The following is a 25,950-nucleotide window of genomic DNA, read 5'->3' as shown; positions in this document are numbered from 1 at the left end:
CTTGCAGAGGCTGGGAGTAGCCTCAAAGGCAGCTTGCACTTGCCCAAGATCTTTGATTTTTGGTTATTTGTTGCTACTGTTTTCTTGAAATTCATGCTAAACATCATGATTGAGGCTGCAAAAAACTACATAAAGGCAGGAGTGCAGAGCACAGGGACTGCTGCTTGGGTGTCTTTTTGAGGGCTAAATTCTATGAGTGAACACTACACCCTTGATAAAGTGTGCATTGTGATCCAAGTGCTTCAAACCATAAAATAAAGTGATGACTGAGCTCACAGGAAGCAGGATTAGATTCAACAAATGTGATTATCACCAATTTAATAACATTCTCTCCAACAAATCTGCCAAGTGCTACCATTCCAAGTGCATGAGTAGAGCATTCAGATGGTCAGCATCTCTGAGTATTAGGTTCCAAAAATCTCAATTTGTTAAATGAATTGCAATTAATTAATTAATTAAGGATTGACTAACTTCATTCTCCCATCTTAAGGTGATTAGTTAGTTCTCACTTATCTTCTTGCATTTGCATGGTGGGGAGCAGTGATTTCATCCCTGTGTTTATACCATGAACCATGGAACACTCCACAGGTTACAGAATTGTCAGAGAGGGAAGGGAACACAGATCCAAAATAAATATAGCCATTAGGTAAAAATATCAGCAGTATGCAGAGTCATCCATGCTTCACATTAAATGCTGTCACAATCCATTATCCAGATGTGTGAAAAACCATTAAAGGAATAGCTCATTACCTTTGTATCCTTGCTCAGTCTCCCTGAGATCAATTTTAGTGATTGGTTTGAACTCAGTGTCCCACAGCCGAATGCAGCCATCTCTCCCTCCAGTGGCAAAGCCTTCTTCACAGGCATACATACTAAAAATTCCAGCCTGTCAACCAACAGCAGCCCAAGTTTTAAAGGTCTTTACAAGCAATTTAAACACACAAAGCAAACATTTTCAAACAGACTCTTGTTGAAGGCCAGAAACTGCTGGGCACAGAAGTGTTGCCCATCCAGAAAGCAAACCAGCAAACACAGCTTTTATTTCAAGTGCTCCACTCGACTGGTTTATGTAGAAACCTTAGTCCAAACAGCAGTGACACAGCCTATCTGCAGAACTTCACATTTAGCTTTGGTAATATTATGACAAGGACAATTGAAGAACTAGTGGAGCACTTAAAGTAAAGAGTTGCCCGTGATAAACAAAACCAAGCAAACAAGCAATACAAATGTTCTTACAGGAGCAGAGGTGACTGAGACATTCATCATGAATTCAGTTCAGACATCATTTGGGATCTGACAGGAACTGAAAGAGTGTCAATTCATTCTCTTTGTTGAAAACAAGTTTCTATGACAGCTTGAATTTCTCCTTGGTTTTGAAAATGCCTCATGATTAATGACTGCTGAACTACCTTGGAATAGTTCAAGGAATGCCTGCTGAGCCAGTATTTTATCAGGAAAACCTTGGTTAGGAGATAAGTTGAACTGCATGGAGATAAATACAATGGAGAGAAGACCTCCATTTTCAAAGTGGCCTTGTGCAATGTCTTCATAAATTAATATTTCTAATTATTAATTACATAGAGATCACATGTTAGCAATGGCAAACTCCATAATTAATCACATTATGTATAAAGAGGTTGTATTTAATCATTTTAATGAACCTAAGTAAAATTCTGCAAACAGAATTCTGCTACCATAATACAGGGGGTTATTGTTTGCCAAAGACATTCCTGTGTTATTGCAGTTGCAGTTTCATGGTAGTTGCTCAGGTAGAATGTCCCACTGACTCCAGTCTCTCTGCTTTCATAAATTAGGGAGTACTTTTGTAAATAATCAATCCTTAGATCTCATTTGAAGAGGTCCTAAAAATCCTGATGAACTGTCACCATAACTAATTTTGGGAGATCAGAAAAAACCTATTATTGTTGCAGTGCTCTTTCTAGAACAAAACTATAGTAACAAGTGTTAAATGTCATACCATTTTCTAAAGAAAATTGTCATTTCCTTTTGTTCCAAAAACCCCACATCAGAATGCCATCACCCACAGTCATATTCCAAATGGGAGCAGTCCTCATTTGAAATAAGACATGGAATCCCTATTTGAAAACCAGAGAGAAATTAATTGTATTAGACTGGTTAGAAATCTAACACAATCCTGCACGTCCCCCTTTCACTCTGTAATTATGAGAGCTCCAGACTGGGGGTGGTGGTTTGTGGGTGTGTGTTATGGAGGCAATTGGAGTAAACTCTTTGGAGTATGGCTGGAGTATGGCTGAAACTCCCAAATTCAACAGGCTTGCTCCACACTGAAGCTCTTCTGAGGAGTCAGTCTCCAGCATTGGGGATTTCAATGGGAAAATTCTATTTAAGCCTAGATAATCTGCTTATCAACTATTTTTAAGTAAACTGATCGTAACTGAAGCTACTCAATCTGTGAAACTTTAGGGGTACAGACTTCATTTGAGGCTTGGCTTACTTGGTTAGATAGAGGCTATAAATACCAGCAGTGCTGGCACTATCAGCTCAGCATCTGTTGGCAACATGTCAACAAACACAACATTACATCTAAGTTCTTAATTGCTGAACAACCTCAGACATGCTTCTGACCCGAAACAGAAGGAAATCTTTGTAGCTAAGCCTTCAGGAAGTTTTTCAATTCAATGAGCAGCTCCTTATCAAACAGATAGAAAACACCACTTACACTGTGTGCTCCTTGAATTGTGCGCACCAGGTTGAGCCCTTTCCAAACATAGATGTCCCCATTTAAAGCCCCAGAGTAGGTGATGTCTTCTTTAGCACAGGCTAAACACAGGATTGTTTGGAGATCTCCTGTTTTACCAAATATTCCTCTCTTTGCTGTCAGGGCGTTTCCACACAGTGTCCAAAACTGTGAAATGTAAATGGCAGATCAGGAGAGGTTTCTGCAGAATTTCTGGTTTTTCACATCAGTGTGCAGATCTCAGACACACATCCTGACAGAGCAGTGTCTGGGCAGGCACTGAAGAGATTCCTTCAGTCCTATCAGAACATCCACTACTCCAAAGCCTGCCCATTTACCAAGGAAAGATCCAGGCAAATATGGAACATCTAAATCCAAAACAAAGGATCAAACTGCTTGAGGGGGTGAGGTTCAATGCTGCCTCACTACTGCCACACTGCCCCTTCTCATTCTCTCCTTGATCTGGTTTTGCTGGGAAATGCTGTCCAGACAAGTACATGTTTTTAAACCCATTTTTTTTTAAACCCAGTAAATCCCATTTTTCTCATCTGCAAAACACAGCTACAGCACTGAAGTGATAAAATACTTTATTTTACAAAACCTGTGTGCTGGAGCAGACATTTCTGTCCTTCTCCAGAGCACTGAAAGAGTTCTGCCCCTCAAATATAGTCACAGTTACTGAGAAACCATCTGCTCATGGGGACTGCAAACACTTGTACATGAAATAACTCCCTTTCTCCCAGAGTAACAGGTTCCCAAGTGAGGAAAGGGGACTTCCAGCTGCCACCCCAAAGTCATTAACATTCTGCAAAAAGGAATCCAAGACTGACTGGGGAAGAGAAAAAGAGCAAAGAAAACAGAAAGTTTGTCTCAGAAGGTTGTCTTTGGAGGTGTGCTAGAAATACCAGAGTATTTGTTTTTTAATAAGAGTGCTTTTTTAAATTTAAATAAGTATCATTTATCAAGCAGAAACCAGAGTTTGTGTACTCAGCTCCCCCTCAAGGACCAGACCTTCTGAGGAAGGCAGAATAAAGAGAATATCAATGAGAGATGTGCAAGAGAAGTGCTGAAATCTCCAGTCCTGTCAGCACCAGGATGTTCTGGACAGGTGCAGATACAGAACAGCAAATCTCTGGGGTGCAGCACAGCACAGTGTGTCAGTGGAGCCACCCCTGCTCTGTCATCTGGCAGACACTGGACAGACACTGGACAGGAATACTGATGTGTCTGACATGGATTCATCACTTCCTTCTTTTCCCACTTCATTTGCCTACAGCCAAATTTTTAGGTATTTTTCTAAAATTCTTTATTCCAGAAAATCCTTGGATCAAGATTTTTTATTTCAGCTCCTTCTCTGTTAATTCAATTAAATATTCCCTTTGCCTCATAACATCAGCCAATTTAGAAGGCAGGGGGAATACTGTCCCCAGGGCTCTCATTCATTGAGTAAAACCTAAATTCTAAATTCTCCTCCCTTCTGGTCAGCTGAGGAAGGAGTGCTAGAAGGATGGAGTTCTCTAACACTGAGGCAGCAGTGTCAGAAGGGTGGAGGGAGGATCTGAGCTCAGGGAGAGATTCTTGAGCTTTACCTCAGCTTCTAATTCCTGCTCAGCCAAATGAGCCAGCAGAACTGGACTGATGGAAGAATAAACAGCCCAGTTCCCACAGTGATACAATTCCTTCAGAGCTGTTATTATCACATTCCCACAGCCTCGTACCAAGGAGCTGCTGGAGCACCACTGGAGGGGAACACAGAGCAATTTCCCCTCCATGCTGCTTTTTGACTATTTTTGGCATCCCTTTATCTGCATGTATTTCCAATGCCTGGTATTCTCTGTGTTCAGGGTGATTATGGCCGTTTTAAAGAGAAGACAGGTGCCAAACAAACACAGGTTTAGGAAAACAGCTTGCAGAACACAACAGATGGTATCACTGCTGCCAAAACCACCCACAGTTTGAAGCAGTGGTGGTTTAAGGGCACGAGCTTCTCAGGAACCAGAACTAGAGATATTAACTGGTTTCCTAAACTTCTAGTTAAAGCTCTTCCCACCCCAGTCATGTGAAATAATTGCCATCTGTTAGGAATGTTTGTGAGGAGACAGGAGAAAAACAGAAACCTGAAAGGGATATTGGCAGACAAGGATTTGTTTCTAAGCTTTCCAAAGTCATAAGAATGTTTTATCCAAAACATGGATTATATATGTAGGTTTCCATTTCAAACACTTCCATAAAGGGTGACTCAGAAGAGCAAATAGTGGGGCACCAGAGTTTTGTCTCTGCAGGCCCTGCACAGCTCTCACTGGTGTTACATGAGAAGCCCAAGTGCAGGAGGTCATTCTGTTCACCTTTTACCTTGGTTCCTCCTACAGCTGCACAGTGACCCCTTTGTGATGCTGGATGAGGGAAACCCCTGAAGGCTGAGACCATTAGAGTGGAATGGAGAGGGTAGAAGACCCAAAACTGTAAGTATATAATGATGAAAATTACATCAAGGAATCTTGCTGACTTTCTTGTTCAGGTAATCTGCAGCTCAGGCACTGCCGAATGTCTGAACTGGCTTCAAACAAAACATTCTGCAAAATGTTCACATAAAGAAAGAAAAATATAATCTGTCCTATATTTCAAGTCCTCATCAGGTAAGAACACAGACTTTTTTTGTGTGCAAGTACTTTTTCCAAGTAAACAATGAAAGCTCTTTACCTTTATGTGTTTTACTCCACAGCTGACAATTCTGTTTGGCTGATATTGATCCCAGGAAATATCAAATATCTGTTAAGAAATATATTAAGCTGATATTTTAACCTATTCAGTAATGGCATCTAGGTTCAGCTTGCTTTTACCAGTGCTTAGCCATAATTTCTGTTGGAACACATTACTAAAAATGAAGGAACCCTATACAGATAAATTTGGAACTCTTTGTAATCAAAGGCAAACACAGAGGGTTCCTCACATAGTTCTGTCAACACACTTCATCCCTGTTCCCCACTGCCAATCCTTTCCAGCTCCAGGATGTTACTAATAAACAATATTTCCATAGGCATTTTTTCCCACTCCCTCTTCTGTGGAGAAGCTCCTTTTTCTGGTTGGGAAAGTCTACAGGAACTAGGATTTTAGTACTTGCAGCCTATGTCCTGGAGAATTCTGATTATCTGAAACCTGATCTTGCACTTACTGAGGTCAGCAGCAAAACTTTCACAGATGCAAATCATGTTATAATATGATAATATACATACAAGTTGTCAGAATGTGTCCATAATTTATTTTAATGTATGCACCCATGTGCTTATATATGTCAGGGAGGTATTTTGCTTATGCTAAACGTGGTAAAACATTTTCTAATCCTGAATAACACTGTAAACTTATACCTCATCAGTTCTCTTCTTTATTTAAGTTATGATCCTTTACCTGAAGCTAACATATATAAAAGAAATATTTATCTCAATCAAGTCTCTTCTACAGATAACTGTCTTAAGGAAAACTGAAAGGGATGTAACTAAATTTGCCCTCAGAATAAATTGTCTTTTTGAAACACTCAGAGACAAGATGATTTTTGTCCATGGAGCACTCATTTCACATCTCCTATGAAGAGCTACAGATCATCCTACTCAGTGTGTAGGTACAAGGTATTTCCTCCCTAGGCTTACTAACAGAGCCTTGTGCTAGGTCTGGCCCAATGAGAAGGAATAAATATCTTGTCCGGTATTTTAAAAGCCTGGTAGAAAGACCAAAATTACCTTTGGATTAACCTAACAGAAACAAAAATGCCTTTTGAAAGACCTGTGCAGCTCCCAGAGAGAATCCAGGAACGCCTCCATACATTACCCTGTCAGAGTGGCCTGTAGCTGTTGCCAGGAGCTTTCCTCTCTTCCAGTCCCAAATACACACTGTGTTTTTGGCATCCAGTCCCACGGAAGCCAAACGCTGAGGAGAAACAACACAATCCAGTTAACAGGAAATCAAGCCCAAATCATTTTGCTGTAGCTCCCAGGATTATGTGCACAAATGGATTTTCCCACATGTGACCTGGGTTTGAACCACATTGCAAAAGCAAAGAGATTCACACTCAACATTTACCCACTGGAGAGAGCACTGAAATGTCTCATCTTCTCTAAAAGGTCAGGTTATTGATTTCAGGCCAGCAATGTTCCACATGCAATTCTTACCCTGAAACATCTGAGGTGCTTGTTTCAGGTGCACACCTCTAGCATTTTCATTTATTAATCTGATAATAAAAGTGAAAGGGAAATAAAAGCTTTCACTAGTTCCAACTACTGCTTTGTTCATTATGCTCATTTTGTTGAGCTTTAGAACCAGAACTGGATGTACTTTTAATAATTGCCTTTTTATTGCTTAGTGTATCACATCACCAGTTAAAATAACCAAAACAATGAACTAATAACCAAGCTCAATTAAAGTTTTATTGGCCACCAATTAAAGAACTTAATAATTTTCCCATCTCAATAATGGACGAAATAAAAAGAACATAATAAAATGGAGGCAGCATTCTGGCAGGGAAAAAGCAGAGTGCATCCATCTGTGACATGTCCAGAAGATCAGCCATCACTGTGGAAGTTGCAGGTCTTTTCCCTTCCAGGGACTGTCCTAATTTTGTCCATTTTACATGAACTTCATAAAAAAATGGGCTCAAATTTTGAGTAAGCAAATTGTTTAAAATCTGGAACTGTCTGTGATAACACAAAAGGACTGAGCAGGCAAAGAAAATAAGTGTCATTACCACAGACTCCTCTAAAATGCTGTATTAGGAAAAATATTAAATGCAATAAAGGTCTCAATAACTGAATAACAGAGAGAGGAAATAACTGCTCATAGAGGACCAGAAGGGTCCAGTTTCATTCTGTAGCAATAATTCAGGGAGCAGGTACTCGAGGCCTTTTCATCCCATTCCTGAGTGTAAATACGAGTGCACACCTTCCCTCCTGGGAGAGCCCCTGGACAGCCTCTGCATTAACTGCACCAGGGTCACACACCCCTCACTGTCCCAGCACTTACACTTTCTTGATTTAGAGGACTGAAATTGATGGCTTGGGACTTTGGTTTAATGAGAGATGACAACAGGCATTACCCTGATGCAAAACTTGCCTAGTGAATAATGCAGAACTCAACCACTGTCCCTCCAGAAAATGCACCAAGCAATGTGGTATTAATGAAAACAAGAACAAAACAAAAACCCTCCAAAAACCCAACTCAACACCCCTCACCACCACCACCATTTACAGACTTATACCACAAGTTCCTCTGAGTCCAGCCTCCCTCCATGTGAATAAAAATATAGAGAATTTAAATGTTCCTAGAGGAACACAAGGTTTTCACAGGGCAATCTGGACATGTGCTCAGATACTGTTGGGAGGAACAAGGTTCCTCAGGAGGGTTCACCCTCCTGGGAGGGCAGAACTCTGTCAATAGGCTCTGACTCATAATGGAGCTGTGAAGGGAGAGTTCAAGAAGTTTGTAGAGTGGAACAATTAAATAAAATTCTGGTTTTTGCAGGAAGTCCCAATGTGAAAGGATTTCTGCGTTTTAACATTACTCAAAATGTCAACAGAACTCAGGAGCTGGTCAGTGTCAGTGTTACAGCACTCCCAGCTGCAGGGCCACTGAGAAACTCCTGTGGCCCAGTGGCCCTGAGGACACAGAAGAATCTCACACAGGAGCCCAACAGTGGGAAATGGAAATCAGACCTTAGTACTGGGAATGGCACCTATTTCATATGTGCAGACAATGCCTATCCATGGCTTCCTAAATGCCTCCCCTCAGGGTACTTTGGCAACAACCACAGGGAAGAGTTAGGGCCAAGAGAGCTTTTTCCATCCAGGGAGTGCAGGACAATCTGCAATTATACTCCCTTGATTTTAGAAAGCAATTTAATTCAATGTTACAGTTGTAACACTTTGTACAGAAAATGAAGCATTGAGACTTGTCTAAAAAAGAGAGTCTCAAGAAAAGGGGGACTTGACAGACAACATGGAGAATAGAAATGTTCAGTTCCCTTGAGACTGCAAAATAGAGCACAGCTACTAACCAGCAAATTAGATAAAGAATATAAAAGGCACACAGGAAATTAAAGGTGGCTGGAACCAGTGGATAAACAGATACTGTGGAACCTGAGGGGAGCTTGTGGCAGTTCTGTATCAAGGGACACCAGTGCATGCCCTGAGAAGTCCAAGGCAGGTCATGTTGAGGGCTCTCAGTGAGAGCAGCCCCCAGAGACCCCTCCAGGACCACAAAAGGAGCTCCAGCAAGGGGCAGAGGCACAGAAATTAGTTCTGGGGAAAGTGGTGTTTATGTATTAGCTGGGAAATATATTGTTATATGTCTGATCAAGAGGGAATAAATGACCTGTTGTAGAGTTTCACAACACACATTTGATTAGAGAGAAAAAAAAATCACTCCAAGTGTGTCCAGTGCTGGAGTAAGGAATGGCAGCTTTCTAAAACTTCAAATTGTGTTAGAAAGTTTATTCTTTAGCTGACTTTGGTATCAGCAGGGAAAGCACTATGAGAAACTAACAAGTACTTGATATTTTCTTTTAACCTTGGCCTGCTGAGGAAGGCCTCCTGCCAGCACCAAAGTGATAATGCTGAATTTCCTTTTTGGTTGAAACAAACTTTTATTTCTCCTTCTGGAAGGGAATATGACAGAATTCTATTAAGAGAATTCCCAGAACTGCCAGAAGAAAATATCTGCCAAGTAGTTTAGGCACATAATTAAACAATTATTTTTAAATCTATACAGATTTGGAAGATCTGGCTAAAGAAGCCTAGTGCTGCACTTTAAATTTTTTCATTAGGTGTGTATGCATTATGGCAGTGCCATTCCCACTCCATTAAAAATATTTTTAGAAAGGGTTAATCTGAAATAACTCAAAGCAGAAATTGAGCTGGGGGGCATTGATAAAATAGTTCAGGATGAGGCATCTGCTTTGTAGGTAATTCTGTGAAGAGGAGATGTTAGTACTTTCAAGGAGAAACTGTAGTTAACTCCTGATTGAAGAGAAGACATTTTTAATTACAGGCAAAATGACAGCTCCTCATTAAATGTTTGAACCGAGTGCAGTTTCCCTCCTGCCAAACGGCAGCTCCTGCTCAGACAGAAAAAGCCCAGACTAAAATATGTATTTTTAAATAGCAACACTTCTGCAAGAAATTCAGCTCCCATCAGGACTGTATTAAACACAGGTAACAGAAAGTAGGAAATTCACTCTGACTCTCTTTGTCTCCAGAAACTGTATTGAAGGTGCATAAACAAAGGAAGCATTCAAGCTCTCCCCTGGGTATTGATGATCTCCATTTATTAGGAACCATAACAAATCTGCATTCCCCACCCTGTGGAACACGAGGCCAGGGAGGCACTGCAGAACAACTGCTCTGTCTCCGTGCAGGGTCACCTCCAGTCTGGCCAGGAGGAATAATTCCCCACTCATTCATCCAAAAGGAACAGATATGCCAGAATTTCTGGTTCAGGAAAAGTGAATTAACTGGGCTCAGAGAGAGGTGAGGTGGCCCTGTTTGAGATCCCTGCACATGGAGCAGCTCTTGCACAGGAGCACACACAGAGCTGAGCTGAACCCATGGAGATCCACTCTGGGAGTGCAGCAGAGTCACCTGGGCTTTGCCCCTGCCTACTTTTATTCAGGAAGTGGAGAGCTGGCAGAACTAGCAGTGAAAAGAATACAGTTCTTATTGCATCTGTACCACTCCTGATTGCTGCATTTATTTGTGTTTTGGGGCTGAAATACAGATCTTCCCTGGCTTTGAACAGCCCTTGGATATAAAAGAAGGAAAGCTTTGCACTGGGAGGTGCAAGCAGTGTCTGCTTGCCCTGTGACAGACACCAGCTCCCTGGGGAATGCTGACTAAACAAACCAGAACTGCCAGCAGCTCTGAGATCCAAATACTCACAGACTTCCTCCCATGCCCCTTAATTCTGGCTCAGCCTCTCCTGCAAAGCCAGGAAGAGCAGCAGAAAGCCAAGATGCATTATCCATATTCATGTTCTCCAGCAGTGGTCCTTCTCCAGATATTAAAGTGTTCAATGCAAATTTTTATTTCCAGAATAAACTGCAATTTCTCAAGCACTTCCAGAAAGGGAATTGTCATTGTTCTGCAAGGTCAACCTGGCAGTGAGTTTGTATTTTAATAACAGCAAGCACTCATCAGGGCCTTCAGGACCTCAAACACCCCCCGGGCTCATGAGCCTTCACTCCCATGAGATGCTGAAATACCTTTTAAAAAAAGGTTTAACCACCAGTCTTATGAAGTTAAACATGAGGGGGAAAAAATGAAAAGTATTTATTTCTGAATTAACAATATCTTTAAAAAATATTACACCATTAGGAATTTTGTTCTGTTGATCTGAGGGCTTTCTTGTCTGAGGTTTTTGGTATCAGCTAATCTAAGCATTCCTAAAAATACTTTAGAGTAAGTATTACATCAGGAAACTCATCAGGACAAAATTGTCATCAATTATGACAAAAATTTCACAGCCAGAAATTTATTTATAAAGCTCTGTGAAATATTTTTCAGGTACAAATGAATTTTAGGTCTATTTGCCTAAAGCTTTTAACATGCCAGAGAGAAAAAAAATCGTGTGTAGCTGGGAACAGCCCACCATTTAGTTATATTATAAATTTTGTTTCAAGATATCATCTCGACTAATCACATTGTAGAAAGCCACACTGTGTGTCCTAATGCCATTATTCAATTAAATTGCCTGTGCACCCCAGCCAAGGAGACTCTCCCAGCAGTGAGATTAGTGCAGTTCTTCTGCCAGAAAAGCTGCAGGGTTCTGAGGGCTTTGCCAGGAACTGATTTCTGTGGACAGCAGGTGACAAGTACATGGTGAAGCCATTGCAGTTAAGCCACAAAGGGGCATTTCTGCTCTGGATACCTGTCCAACACCCAATGCCTCCACTCCACTGGGATGCCAGGCTGTGATTTCATCCCAAAAGCACCTCCTGTGCAAGGCTGCATTTGCAGTCCTCCTACTGCAATTACAATTACAATACAAACCAAGGCCTTGAACAGCAACCACAACTCAATTGTAACAGGAGCTCCAACAGTGCAGCCCCGGAGCTGCTGAAACACCAAACATTTAAGGAGCATCTTTCGGTGACCAGAACTACAGCTGAGCTCAGGCCCAGAGGAGGAACTGTACTGACCTGTGGCTGCTGAAACACCAAACATTTAAGGAGCATCTCTCAGTGACCAGAACTACAGCTGAGCTCAGGCCCAGAGGAGGAGCTGTACTGACCTGGAGCTGCTGAAACACCAAACATTTAAGGAGCATCTCTCAGAGACCCAGAACTACAGCTGAGCTCAGGGCCCAGAGGAGGAGCTGTACTGACCTGTGGCTGCTGAAACACCAAACATTTAAGGAGCATCTCTCAGAGACCCAGAACTACAGCTGAGTTCAGGGCCCAGAGGAGGAGCTGTACTGACCTGGAGCTGCTGAAACACCAAACATTTAAGGTGCATCTGTCAGTGAAGCAGAGCTACAGCTGAGCTGTACTGACCTGGCCGTCCGAGTCGAAGGCCAGGCAGGCGACGCCGTGCGTGTGCGCATCCTTCAGGACAGACACGGTCTGGACACGGTAGGAATCCCAGATGCAAATGTAGGGATCCTTCCCAACCTGCCCTGTGGCTACCAAGGTTTTATCTGGATGAACTGCAAGGCTGCAAACAACACACTTCAGTTAGAACACACTTTGGGCATGATCACAGCAGCTGTCTTCAAAACCCAGCTGATTCTGGTATTTACTTAAAATGTTTTGCTGAGACTGACACAGTGAGTGCAGAATGCAATTTATCATGTAATAATATTTTAACTAGAAAAAGGAAAAGCATAACCAGAGAATTTTTAAATACTTTTGATTGATAAGCTGATTGAACACAGACTCAGATCTTAGTCTTTCACAGGTTTGTAATGGATGATTTTCTACTAATTATCCTCTTTTGCACATCAGCTCAAATATTCTGAAATATGGACCAGAGGCTGAATAATGATATTGTTCATTATTAGAAATACGCACAAGAAATCCTCTCATCTTTAAATGTTCAAACACAGCAATCTCAGAACAGACACAGAAGTAAATTGTTTCACCAGAATCAAACCGTGTATGTCTGTTCACAACCCTTCAGATATGAAAATGAGAATAAAACCTCTCTGCAAAGTCATATGAATACAAAAGCAGTTTTACACAGTTACCCAGGAAACAAATTTGAACAATGGCTGAGTATGTGAGCTACACATGGAAAAAGAAAACATCTTATTAATAAACTGGCACTGACCAGGTGGCTGAGGGGAGCTGAATACTTCTGCTATCCCAGGAACAGATAAAACTAATTATTAGGGAAAGTTAATCAAAAAGCTTAAGGAAGTTTTGTAGACACATGCATTTTATGGAAAAAGAACACATTCTGCTCCAGCAGAATTTAACTGTTTTATCTCCCCTGCCCATTCCTCCTTTCCTCCCCAGGCTAGAGTTGTACATTATATTGTGTGTCAGCTGATTCACCTCAGTTCTACACCTACACAGGCAATAAAAGGTGGCTCCACAAATTTAAGGTGTGGTAGCTGTAATTAAATTAGAACACTTTTCTTCAAGAACCAGAAGGCAAACATTAATTGTGCTAATCTCCCTTACTGCTAGAGCAGAACTCAATCACACGTGCCACCATTTAGCATGGAGCAGGTCTCACACACCAGAGCCTCCTCTGGGGTTAAGAGCACGAACACATTTCCTAAACATCAGCATGTCTGTACTGAATGTCTCTGCTATTTGTTTTATCCTTTTTGATGCATGAAGTCAGCCAGTGGGGGGACTAAAATTAGGGAATAATATCAATTTTTGGCACCTAAATTAGCAGTCTGATTTCCCAGCCCCGCTGAGGACATTCATCTCCTGCCACCAGCTTTTCCAATGCACTCCCCCTGCCCACGTTCAGTCTGGCTGTTAGATAACCAAGGGCTTATTTTTGGCAGACAGAGCAGTGGGTTAGAGGAAGGAAATGAAGCCAAATTTCAAGAACAGCTCTTGGTGACTGTTTGTTACCTGCATATGACTTATATGTTTGATGTGTGTTCAACTATTAAAAATTCTCTGTTACAGAGGTCCTGTGCTGTCTTCACAGGGTATAAGATTTCCAAGCCCTTCCCTGCCACCTTAACTGGAAATCAACTTGATTGGCTGTGTTTTGTACTGTGAAGGTGCATTTTCTAAGCAAACATCCCATAACTGGACCATTTGCAATGAAACCACATAAATATTTGCACCACTGGAAAACACTGAAATGCTTGTTATGTTATATTATGGGAAAATACAATTAGAAGAGACAAAGCATTCAAACAACAGCAATTTATGGTACAGAAAACACATTATTACAGGATTAATTCCTATTCCTCCTACAGGGAGGACAAGATATAAGCAGGGTGGGCTGAAGAAATTTCCAAGAAAATTCATCTCTGTTTTCCAGGTTTGAGGGAAAAGGACAGGAACTCCCTCTTGCTAAGGAGCTGGGATGCAAACAAAGGATCAAAGCAGCAGCAGGTGCTGTCAGTGCTGTCCATTGGCCCTGGCAGCCACTTCCCCATGCAACAAGAACTTCCCTGTGTGGGAACAGCAACAGGAGCAGCTGCACACGCAGGGAAAGAGGCAGAGATCGACTGCTTTGGGAATGCCCATTCCCTTCCTTCCAGGGAAGGCAAAGAAAGCAATGGGATTCCTGGCTAAATGTACTGCTGTAAATTCCAAAGCACTCTGATGTGGGATTCACATTCTCTGAACCTGAGAGAAGCAGAGAAAACCATGATCAAAGCAATTCTTATCTCATCTGCTGCTCCTGTGTTTGTGCCAAAGTTGAATGCAACGTGGAGATTGTTTACCCACAGTGATGGTGTTTTGTTCCCTTGGCCTGTCAGGGCCAGGTGTGTGTCCAGACTGTCAGTCAGCAGAGGATTTGTTGAGTGCTGGTGCAGTTGCAGTTTAGATGTAGTGTAATATTGTATAGAATAATCTATAATAAAGTAATTAATTAGCCTTCTGATATCACAGAGTCAGATGCATCATTCCTCCTGCATATCAGGGGCCCTGCTTTTCTGATACTCTGATGTAGCTGCAAAACACCCCTTTAATCCAAGTGCCTCCAAAGGCACTTTGACACAAACAATCCCTTCAGGATGAACCAGTAAAGCTCAGGTAATATTTTAACATTAGACCTCATTAATAAAAGGTCTGTTAGGAAGAACTTCCAGGGAACATTTCCTTTGCCTTCCCTTTGCAAATCAACAAGCCTGAATCTTAGCATCTAAGGCTGGAACTGTGTTAATTTAGGATAATTAAAGATGCCAGACACGTGTTTCAGCAGGGTCTGATGAAATGCTCTATAAAAGTCATTAGTGGATCCATCTGGTCTGGGGGCCTTGCCAGATGGGAAACTCATACTACCTCCACAATTTCTGTTGCAATAATATCCTGCTCTAAGATTATTTTTTTAATAACACATTACAAATCCAATGGACTAAAAGTATTTGTTTCTTGTCTACATTGTATTTTGTCTATACTGCTTTTCTATACACTTGTAAACAGAGTAGGGACCTGAAGTTCCAAGTAGAACTAAGCAGAAGAGTTTAGCTGTGGCTCAAGCCTCAAAAGGAGTTACAGAGAAGGCAGAGGTGCTCTTTTCACAGGGATGCACAGGGAGAGGACAAAGGCAAGAGACACAGAGCTGCTTTGTGGGGAACATTGTCTGGATCCAGGGAAAACATTCCTCACTAGAAAAACTAAAGACCAGGATAGTTGCCTAGAGAAGTGGTAGAAGTCTCCTCACTGGAAACAGTCCAGGATTTAATTGGCTTGACAGGACCCCAAATAACCACATCTAAGGCTGTGCTCTCAGGACAAAGTTGGACTGGGTGATCTCTGGAGGCCTCTTCGAAACCAGAGCTTTCTATGGCTCCAAATACTGAAATACATCAAGAAAGTCTAAAGTGATAAAAGTAGAAATGCATTTTGGCTCACAGCAGTTAACTTGCATTAGATAATTGCTCCCTGATGCTGCAAAAAGCAAGCACTTGTGTTATCTTTAATACAGGCATAGAGAATTGAGGGAAACCTTGAAATGGGTGTATCAGATGTGTGATACAAGTTTAAATCTCACTACTCTGGGTCTTTTAAATCTATCACTGCACTACCCTATTCATCAGATAGGCAAAACACTTTTTCACTGCAGTAATGAAAACCTGAACATTTGCTTTTGTAGTTTTGGTGCATAATTTATATTTTCTATTTCAAATGCCATATTAATTTGAATCTTTCTATAATCATCCTATCAGGAATTCATTGTTCATACAAACCAAAGCTGGCTTCCAGAACATCCCACCTGACAAAAAAGAAACTGCTCTTTGCAAAGGAAACAAACACCTGCAGTTCTGAATGAAATCACTGACTCAGGTGGACTGTCACCAGCTCTTGACAATATAATTCATCCTCAGTGCTGGGATGTTTGGCAATTTAAAGCAGTGTGCAAATTTGATGCTAATCTAAAATAACTCCAGCTAGTTAAACACTGATCAATTAATCTCCACTTCAAACCCATCCAGTTTTAAATTGGGGATAACATTTCCTGTTTAGACAAACCTTTACAGAATCCTGCAGTTTTCTGTAACAGTGCTAGATATGTTAATGTAGACTTGGGGAGAGGCAGATACTGTCTGTATTCTATCAACTCTCTTCAGGAAGTCTCTTTTCACAATGAAAGAGTTGTTTCTTGTTAAAACCCCTATCCACAAACCCCACAGTTTAGCAGAACAGAGAACACACCAGGTCTTTCTTCTGAATTTAGGTCAAACTTGGGAAGTACTCAGGGCAGTGACTCTGCTACACTTGAACAATGGACATATCAGACAACAACAATTTTTCTTTCTCTGTAGCAATATCTCTGAAGAAACAATATTTCCAAGAAGCTCCAAACCTGTCCCAAAATAGCCACAATGTGCCAGCAGGTGTTTTCTCCTTTGTTGCCTCCTCCTGCTCCTGGCAAGACACTTCCAGGCTCCCGGAACACCAGGGAGCTTCTGCATTTTACTGCTCACACAGTGCTAAGGACAGAGCTGTCCTCACATGGCAGCAAAGAACACAAACACTCACTCAGCAATTCCCCATTTCACAGAGCAAAAGGAGTTTCTTTCCTCAGTTGTGGGGTCAAAAGGGAACTCACTGTACAGACAGAGCTATTTTAGCAGCAAAATAAGGCAGGATGCAGCCTGATCCCTGTTTCTGAATACAACACAAGACATCATCAAGCCCCATTGAAAGGAATAATGGAACAAAGACCAGCACTTAAATGGAAGCAAATGCAGGGGGATTCAGGAGCAAGGGAATATCAGAAAAGGAAGAGGAGCCAGAAAAAAAGAAGAGGAACAAGGCAACAACAAAACAACCTACACAAACCCCTCCAGATCTGTAAAAATGGAGAGAACATTGAATAGAAAACTGCTGGAATCTGACAGGATAATCCTACATCTAATCTGCCCCCCAAATGAGTTCTGAAACACCAACACCACAACCAGGAAAATCCAGCTCTTAATAACACAGGAGGAAAATCCAGCTCTTACTAACACAGGAGATTGTTGCTCCTGCACAATCACAGCTCCCAACCTTTGCCTCCTCCAGCACAAGGCCGAGACCTGCAGAGCTGGCAGGCAGATCACACACCACAATAACCAATTTTATTTGGCATGTACCATAGGGCAGGTGAGGGAGGCTTTGGGAGGGCACTGCAGGCACGTGGAACAAATGGGAGAACAAGGAGAACAGATCTGTTAGCTCTGAGACACAGAGACTCTGTGTGTGCATGTATCTGCATGTATAACACAGTTGATACACACACTCATACAAGTGAATTGCTTTTTTTTACACATCTGAACATATAGCTCTAATGATACTTTTAAATATGCTAAATATTGCCACATGCTTCTTGCAAACAACTCAAGTACAGAGCATATTTATCCTGACAAAATAAAAACATAAATGTTGATAAAAATACTGCAACGGCAACATTTTAATTTACTGGCTTGATTGCTACATGGCAATATCTTGTTTATATATAACAGAGAACAGGACATGTGTACAGAGTGATGGGCTTTTTAAAAATCATTTAGGCATTTTTTAAGTCCAAGCTCTTACTATCTGTTCCACTGCTGGTTTTCCCCTCCATGCTCCCTGCGTAGGAAGAAGAGTGATACAGACACAGGTTGTAGCATTTACTCATCACCCTGCATCAGCTTCCTACTGAAGCCAGGCTGCCTCTGAGCCACAATTCCCATGGCCTGTCCCAGGCAGCTCCCATCTGCTCCTCTGAGGAAGCAAACACCCCCAGAGCAGACTTCAGAGTGGCTGGGATCCCTGTGTGGGGCTGGGCCACAAAGCGAGCCAAAACGGAATAATTTGAAGTGGATGTGCAGCTCAGACCTAATGAAGGTCCTGGAAGCACAGCCATGAACAGCTGCTGTTCGAGCACACTTGGAGTGCCCTGGGATCCTAGGGGCATCCTGACAGGGGTTTTATTTCCAAGTGTTTTCCAGAACTCACCTGAGGTACAATGGTGACAGAAGCACACAAAGTTATAACCATTCCTGCCACTCTTTATCCTTGGAGAAGTCCTGCTGACCTGCTCCTTGTGCCAGTGTTTGTTATTCAAGCCCATGGAGTTATTCCACCACATGTCAGTAAGGTTTGTTCAGCTGCTCAAGGCTTACCAGAACTCCTGACAGACCAGGTCCCAAAGGCCTGAGCATGGCAGAACATGGAATTTCTCATGGCACCATGGAAGCTACAGAGGGATCAGTCAGGCCAGATTTAAAAAGTGAACAAGTGATTAAAATTTCCCCAGTAACAGAAGGTGAAAGATGCAAAAGAAATGTAATGCTTTGAGCAAAAGCATTCTGCACTTTAATTAAGACCAGCTCTGATTTACACTCATATGCATCTGTACACAGAGAAATATTGGGCAGACTCTCCAATGAAAAGGGAACAGCAGCATAGTCCTGCAGCACTGAGGCTCCTCCTCACCCATGGCTGAAGTTCTCTAATGATTTCTTTCCTTGGATAACTCATGGATATTTTGCAACTCTTGAGCTTCTCCCAGTGAAAAGCAATCCTAGGAGATTTTATCCAAAGCCCACATTAGAACACTGAAAACTAAGCAACAACAATTGCTGATGTCCTCATGAATTGTGGGTTTTAGTAACAACTGAGCAGGGAAAACACCCAGTATTTCTTATGATCCACACTCCCCCATAGATCCCTGCTGTGTAACTCTGAAATTCAACCACCACATTCCAGTTTTCTCATGCATGCTCAGAGTTCCCATTTGAGTCCAATAATATTTGCATTCATGATGATGAACCAAACACTTGTTTTGATGGCCAAAGCAGTTGTAAACAAATACCCAAAACAGATCTACATTACACCCTTCCCGATATAAACATTGTGATTTGATGCAATCAGGAAAATGGACCTAAAACTATCATTTGTAAAGAAAAATCTGCTAGAAGTGGAGACTAAAAAGAGAGGGTTGGGAAAGAGCAAGAACTGTACTTAGCTCAGCACAGTATTTGTCACTAGTCTAGTCTATGCTTATGATACTTTATAAACCATGTAACACATTCTGTAATAAAATACACAATAAAGCAGCAAGTAGATATTGGTCTATGATGCTGAGACAAAAACAGCAACTGAAATGCTATCAGTGATTTCTCAACACTTGGAAAGCTAAAGAAACACTGCTGTAAATCCAGTGCTGCTCAACAGGAACCAGCAAAACTTCTGTGTTCATCTGGTATAAAGAATTTGAAGGCCAGTCTGAACACCGTGATTGAAAATATAAAATTCATACATCAGATAAAGCCTGGCAGTGAAGAAATCACATGCTGGAGCCTCCTTCATTTCCTGTGTTCACCTAATTCCAGCCTGCCTGTGGAACACCAGAACCAAATGGAACCCAAACCAGTCACTAACCATGCCCAGCTGCTGGCATCCAACCCTTCATTTCCCATTTCATCCCACTCAAGGGCTGAACTAACTGCAAATGGCCCGAATGTGCCTTTCCCACAAAGGGATGTGACATCATTCAGACAAAGGTTAAGCTGACAGCTCTACAACTGGTGGTCACAGCGAACAGCCAATCTGAGCACTAATTAATTGCCCACGTGCAGTAATTAATGAACGGCCCGCAGCACGGTGATAGGTGCAGATGGCCCCCCCTGCTTGGCAGCACAGCAGGAGCTGTTCCCAGGGGGGATTCTCCTGTTCCCTCCAGAGGCTGACTGAGGCACAACTGCTCTGGCGTTTCCTCCATCTACTCTGCTTTTTGTGTAGCCAACAGTCAGCACTGAATATGGGTATAACTATGCAGATCACAGTCGGAATCAAAACATTTGCAGCTAAAAAAGAAGAGAGGGAAAATGGGAAGAAAATTTTGGAAACAGGACAGACAAAAGACAGAGCTGACAAAAAGAGGAATCATGGGGGAGCTGCAAAATGAATATAGAAGATGTGATAAAAATAACCAAAAAGCCCAGAGAACAGCCAAGGAGAAATAGGAAATACTGCAGAGAACAAGGGAAAAACCCAGCCATTGTCACAACTTGCCTGGATCACTCCCACTTTCATTTTTAGTTTAAGGGATTTCATCTCATCCTCTTGAAAATTCCCAGGTATAATCATATCTTGGACAAATTGTGTGGTCTAACAAAACGCCCAGGCTGTGGTTAAATAATTCACATTGGGATAATAGCACTGTGTGCATAGGTTTGCCCTCACCTGATTATTAGAAACAAGGATTCTAAGCCTGGGGAAAGTGCTCCTTCTTCAAGGGCAGCAAACACACAGCTGCATCCTATTTGAGCCTTCTTCTCATGGACATCCTGCCCTACAAGATTTAAAGTTTAGGCACTTCAGTGGCAAGGAGAAGAGGAAGGGTTTGATTCCCTAATGGATCAAACCAACACATCCTGAAGAGGAAGGGTTTGATTCCCTAATGGATCAAACCAACACACCCTGAGCTGCACTTCACAGGTCAGATCATTCTTTGTATACTGAATGTCTGCAGGAATGATAAATGTGGTGATATTAGATGTGGCTGGTAAAAAGTGTTCATTTTTAGACCCTCAGGATAGGGGGAATTTTCAGTGCTACTAAGAATGCTTTTTTCTTGTTATCTCACAGGAGTGCAAACCCAAGACCAACAACTGTTCTCAGGGAAAATATCTTTCTATTTTAGAGGTTGAAAATCAGCAGAAACAGGAAAGAAATAGAAAGTTCTTATATGATCATGTGGAAATCCTGCTCCCTTTTTGGTCATGCTGAAGTGAATAACAAACATCAAGTGGGGCAGAAACCAGTGCAGAGCAAATAGGAACCACATGTAACATCAGAATGGGTTTGTTCTCTTAACTTCCAGTCACAATGGACCAGCAGCAAAGTCATGAGTTATCAGTTCTGTGAACACTCTTGCCAGGCTTCTGAAGTTCTGCTTCACCAGTTAATTATACAGAACACAAATACAAACACTACTCCTAAAACTTCAAACACTGTTTATAACAAATACTTCTTATAAATCCATTTTCCTTTTTTCTAACAATTCAGACAAGAAAGGTTTCTCTACAATTATCCACAAAACAGCTTTATTTTTCTGAGAACACTTACTAAAATAAGTGACTTTTGTTACCTTGCTTTACATTGTATGACACAGCCTGAAGATTCTAAGTACCAAGTGTCTCTTTTGTGTGAGACAGATTAAACTAAACCTCTGTTAAACTTCTCAGATACCAGAATTCACCTGGTTTCCCAGAACCTATTCTGGCTGCAAGACCTTACCCAACTATAGCCTATTATTAAACAAAAAGCAGCTAAGCACCATTGCTTTCACAGCAAACAAACAGAAAACTAAAGATTAAAACCAACACCTCGATTTCACTATACTCTGCTGTCCTGCTGATGACAGAGTTATGCAGCACCATGGCAAAACCAACAAATGCTTCACCAATACTCTGCACATAAAACCCAGAAAAATAAACAGGAAAGCACCAAAGCAACACACTCAGAATTTAATGCTGATTAGAATTTCCCTTTTAGCCTTCTCTCCTTTCCACCACAGGTTTTGTCAGTTGGATTATTTGGTTGTTTTAAAAAGCCTGTGAAAAACACCAATCGCTTGTTTTAAAATTTTAAAAGTTTAACAGTAATAAAATGGTTATAAGAATAGTAATACAATTAGAGCAATAAGAATTTGGACAATCAGAGTTAGGACAATAAAAGCAAAGAATTAGGAATAGACATTTGGATGCCTTCCTCTTGAAAGCATGGCTTGCTGACCAAGGATTAACTCTTAAAAGCAATAGCCTGTTGCATGTTCATACATCTCATACATGATTCAAAAACTCTTCTCAAATAAAGGGTGTGTTCTGGTTATGGTCAAAAAAATGTGTATTTTATGATTGGCTTTTCCCCCTTCATCCTGTAAACCATGGTCAGATTCCATGGAGTCTGCAAGGAGACCAGTCCTTCACAACAAGGAGGCAATAATTCTTCCTCTTTGGGATTTTAGTGGCTTGTTGCTGTTATCTCTATGCAAAGAATTTCTTGATTATCTCATCTGTTTCTTGAGCTCATTTAAAAGTATCTTACATAGCACAGTTTCTATTTTAACATTATGTTACAATCTAAAACTATATTTAACACACTACTTAAGGGAATGAATACAGCATCACTTTCTAACACAACACAGAATATTGACTGTAATATTTGCAAAAAGCCAATCATAAAATACACATTTTTCACAAGCCTAAATAAGTAAGAGAAGCACTCACCAGGGCTCTGGAGCAGCTTTGAGAGGGCAGTGCAACAACTGAACCCTTTACAAAACCTCCTACTCCCTCCCCACTCCAGCTGCCCCTGGTTTGGTACAAATGAGGGCCTGGCAAACCCAGGTGCAGGGACTTTGCTCATTGCTTGGGTTAGCTCTGTTACTCCCAAATTCTGCTGATTAAATTCAGGTGAAATTAATCACCTGAGAACAATCTGTGCTTAATAGGTGGCAGACAAGAGAAAATTGCACAGGACAGAGCTGCTTTTTATCAGAACAAAAGCCAAGACTCGGGTCCACATCAATTTGATACCACAACATTCATTCTCCAGCCAAGGCCATTTTCCCAGTGGAATCTCTGATGTCTGAGGCAGGGATGTTACATTAAACACCTCATGATCTGAGGTGTTTGCTTGCCTGAGTGGAGGCTTCTAAATGCCTGCACAAAGGAAGCTCATTTTGAAGCTTCTTACTGACAGAAAATCCTTATTAGTCACAAGAAAGCAAAGGACACCCTTTTAATGGGAGCTTGGCCTGTAGATATTTGAAATGTGTCCAAAACTCAGCTGCTCACACTGAAGGATGGGGTGTATTTTGCTCCACTTGTGAAAATACACCTAAATACCCTCAACTCATGTCTTAGAAAAATCACCATCAAGACACACCTTCCTTCACTCAGCACATGTAAATATTGCTGAGTTCATCTTTACAGAAATTACTAAAACAGCAGGAAATCGTTATCCTTTGTGCAAAACCCCAAAAGTCTGTGAATTAAAGAGGCTGCACCTGTATCGAGTGGAAGGCAGAAATTCACCCTGGTCATTTTTAGAAGTTAATTGTATACAGAAATTATAAAATTATAATCAGGAAAAAAAGTTTATTTTAATTTTTTTTGTGTTTCTTAGTTCATTAATTATATTTATGTGTAAAACAATAGTTCTAGGATGCTTAATTCTCAAATCAGCTTTATATAGTCACATAATGTTATCATTGTTCCACTTTTAATTTCTTTTTAACACTTAGTATATTTTCCTGGGATGTTATTGAATATTTCCTCTAATTCATGTACTGCCATGTTTTGTGAGTATTTTATCTGCTTTTATTTTAAAAAATATAATAAACGAAGGAGAAAATAAGGGAATGACTTTATCAATCACTGAGAAAATAAAGTTCACCCCAGTCTGGAGTGCCATACAAAGCACTGAGGAGTTAGAAAGTTCATTTTATTATTCCATCAATCCACTGTCTAATGAAGTAAAAGAAAGAAGCAGCTTCAAATGTAAATATGAATAATAATTTCACAAGCTAAAGTAAAATACTCCTTTGCCTTCTGGAATCTCACAAAGGCTGTGCATGCTCTAGATCTGTATTTTTTCAGACTCGTGTGGATATGAGCAGTGCTTTCAGATGAGAAGCTGTAATTCATCAGGACTAGAAATCAAATTTCTTCTACAATAGAAAACAGCAGGAGTTAATACCAACAGGCCAAGTGCATCAGACATGCCCTGTCTCTGCTACAACTGCTAAAATGAAATAAATCAAAATGCTCTTTTCCCCAGAGCTGTTTCCACAATCATAATATTTTAAGTGCACATTAAAATGTAGGATTTGAACACAATCCATTCAGCCCACTCAAGTTACTGCCCAGGGTCTGTGGGACACAGCCCAGGGTGTTGTTATTAGAATTTTGTACTGCAAACCAGCTCCTGAGCTGATTTGGGGATTCAGATCTTTTGTTGTGCTCCCAATATAGGCAAACAGATCAAATAGGAAGCAGAATTCACTTAGCTAAGGGTGCATTGGAGGAATTCCCAGATTTGCCATAGAAGGAAGCATAAAACTGAGGAGAGTTCCATGCCAGTAGTACCTAAGTTTGGTGGTTTCAATTTCTGTACTACAGTCTGCAGTGCTGATACACTTGCAGCCCAGCTGAAATTCCAGCTGTCAGTATTTTCTGACCAGATCTGGATTTCTGAAAGCAAAGGATGAATAGAGATGACTGCTGTGGGACACATTATCCACATTCTGATCTCTCTTGCAAAAATATCAGACAAGTTGAGAACCAACCAGAATTTTAATGCATGTTAATTTGAGCATTGCATTTTGCATACATTTGCTTTTATTTTTGTATTCTGCAGGCAGCTGGAATAAGTAAAAAAAGATCTGTAATCATCTCAGAATTAGAAAAAAAAATGAAAGCCAAAGCTTTATTCTATATTTATTATTTAAATATTAAAGTAGTAAAATTATATACTTTGGCTTTCATGATCTTATAACAAAGCCATAAACACATCAAGAAGTGTTTTCACTTTTACTTGAAATGAGATTCATAACATGACAGGAACACACCTTAAAAAATATTGTTTTGTGTAACATGGTATTAGATAATAGTAACTTTTTACTTTATTTAGAAAATTACTGAAATGATTGCACTTCTGTGTGATAACATTCAAGTTATCTTATTTGGCTGAAAACAGGGCTTTTTTAACTGAATGGGATTTTGAACTTTTTCTAAACTATCCAGACCAGGTCCAACAGGATGTCACCCCTTAGCAGTATCTCAAAACCCCCCATAAAACCTGGGGATTGGCATCTATTTTCCAACAATTCCTCATTTTAAATCTCCTTCACTTTGAGATGTAGTTTTAAGAAGAGGAGCCTTTGTAGGTTTTCATGTAATGCTTTTACAGGTGATACCCACATTTGAGTCCCAGCTCTTCCCAGGCAGGTGGCCATAGCCTGTTCCATAGAAATCTGGTTTCAGGTTTCAGGTGAATGTTTTGGGAACAATCCAGCCCCTTCTCAGAACAAACACCTGCACTGATGAATTGAATTGCCCTCAGCCACTCAGGGGAGGAGCCACCACATAAATATGGATTTGTACACAGAAGAGTGAGAATGGAGAAAGCAAACAGAACACAAAAGGATGCAAGAACAGAATGAAGAGGAAATAAGACAGCAAGGAAAATTCCCATATATATTAGTGCAAGAATGCCTCAGAGTTAGAGAGGCTGAGGCAGCCTTTATGGGGGTGACTGTGGGTCACAATGAAGAGCAGATTCCAGCAGCTGAGTGGGAGTTCAATTGATAACTCTGAAGTCATCCCCTGAAGGCTGGTGAGAAGCACTCATCTTTATTCACTCTGTCAGCTGGCCCTTCTTGTTACAACAATGTAAGAAATAGAAATAAAATTAATTTAAGAAAAAAGGAAAAAATATTCAGTCAAACAAAGCATAATCTAAAATATAAATGAGGATTCTAACTAAGAAAAATAAAGTTTATGTCCAGAATGTATGAGATGCTGCCAAATTTTTCTATGAACCAAATTCCTCAGGGCTTTTGCTGGTT

General features: G+C 40.9%; 1 protein-coding gene across 8 annotated transcripts in view; it reads right to left on the bottom strand.

Annotated features, from left to right (window-relative positions):
* Positions 1-25,950, bottom strand: part of EML6 (EMAP like 6) — a 97,506-nt gene that overhangs the window by 53,456 nt on the left and 18,100 nt on the right. For all 8 annotated transcript variants that reach the window (XM_077176212.1, XM_077176213.1, XM_077176215.1 and 5 more), the window contains exons 3-7: positions 12,252-12,411; positions 6,542-6,640; positions 5,420-5,488; positions 2,702-2,887; positions 751-886 (exon numbers count right to left, since the gene is read on the bottom strand). In XM_077176212.1, the coding sequence (XP_077032327.1) occupies positions 751-886; positions 2,702-2,887; positions 5,420-5,488; positions 6,542-6,640; positions 12,252-12,411 (650 nt within the window). The remainder of the gene's footprint in view (positions 1-750; positions 887-2,701; positions 2,888-5,419; positions 5,489-6,541; positions 6,641-12,251; positions 12,412-25,950) is intronic.

The sequence above is a fragment of the Agelaius phoeniceus genome, chromosome 3 (genome assembly GCF_051311805.1).
Source record: "Agelaius phoeniceus isolate bAgePho1 chromosome 3, bAgePho1.hap1, whole genome shotgun sequence".
NCBI lineage: Eukaryota > Metazoa > Chordata > Aves > Passeriformes > Icteridae > Agelaius > Agelaius phoeniceus.
This window is presented reverse-complemented; position numbering and strand designations above follow the sequence as displayed.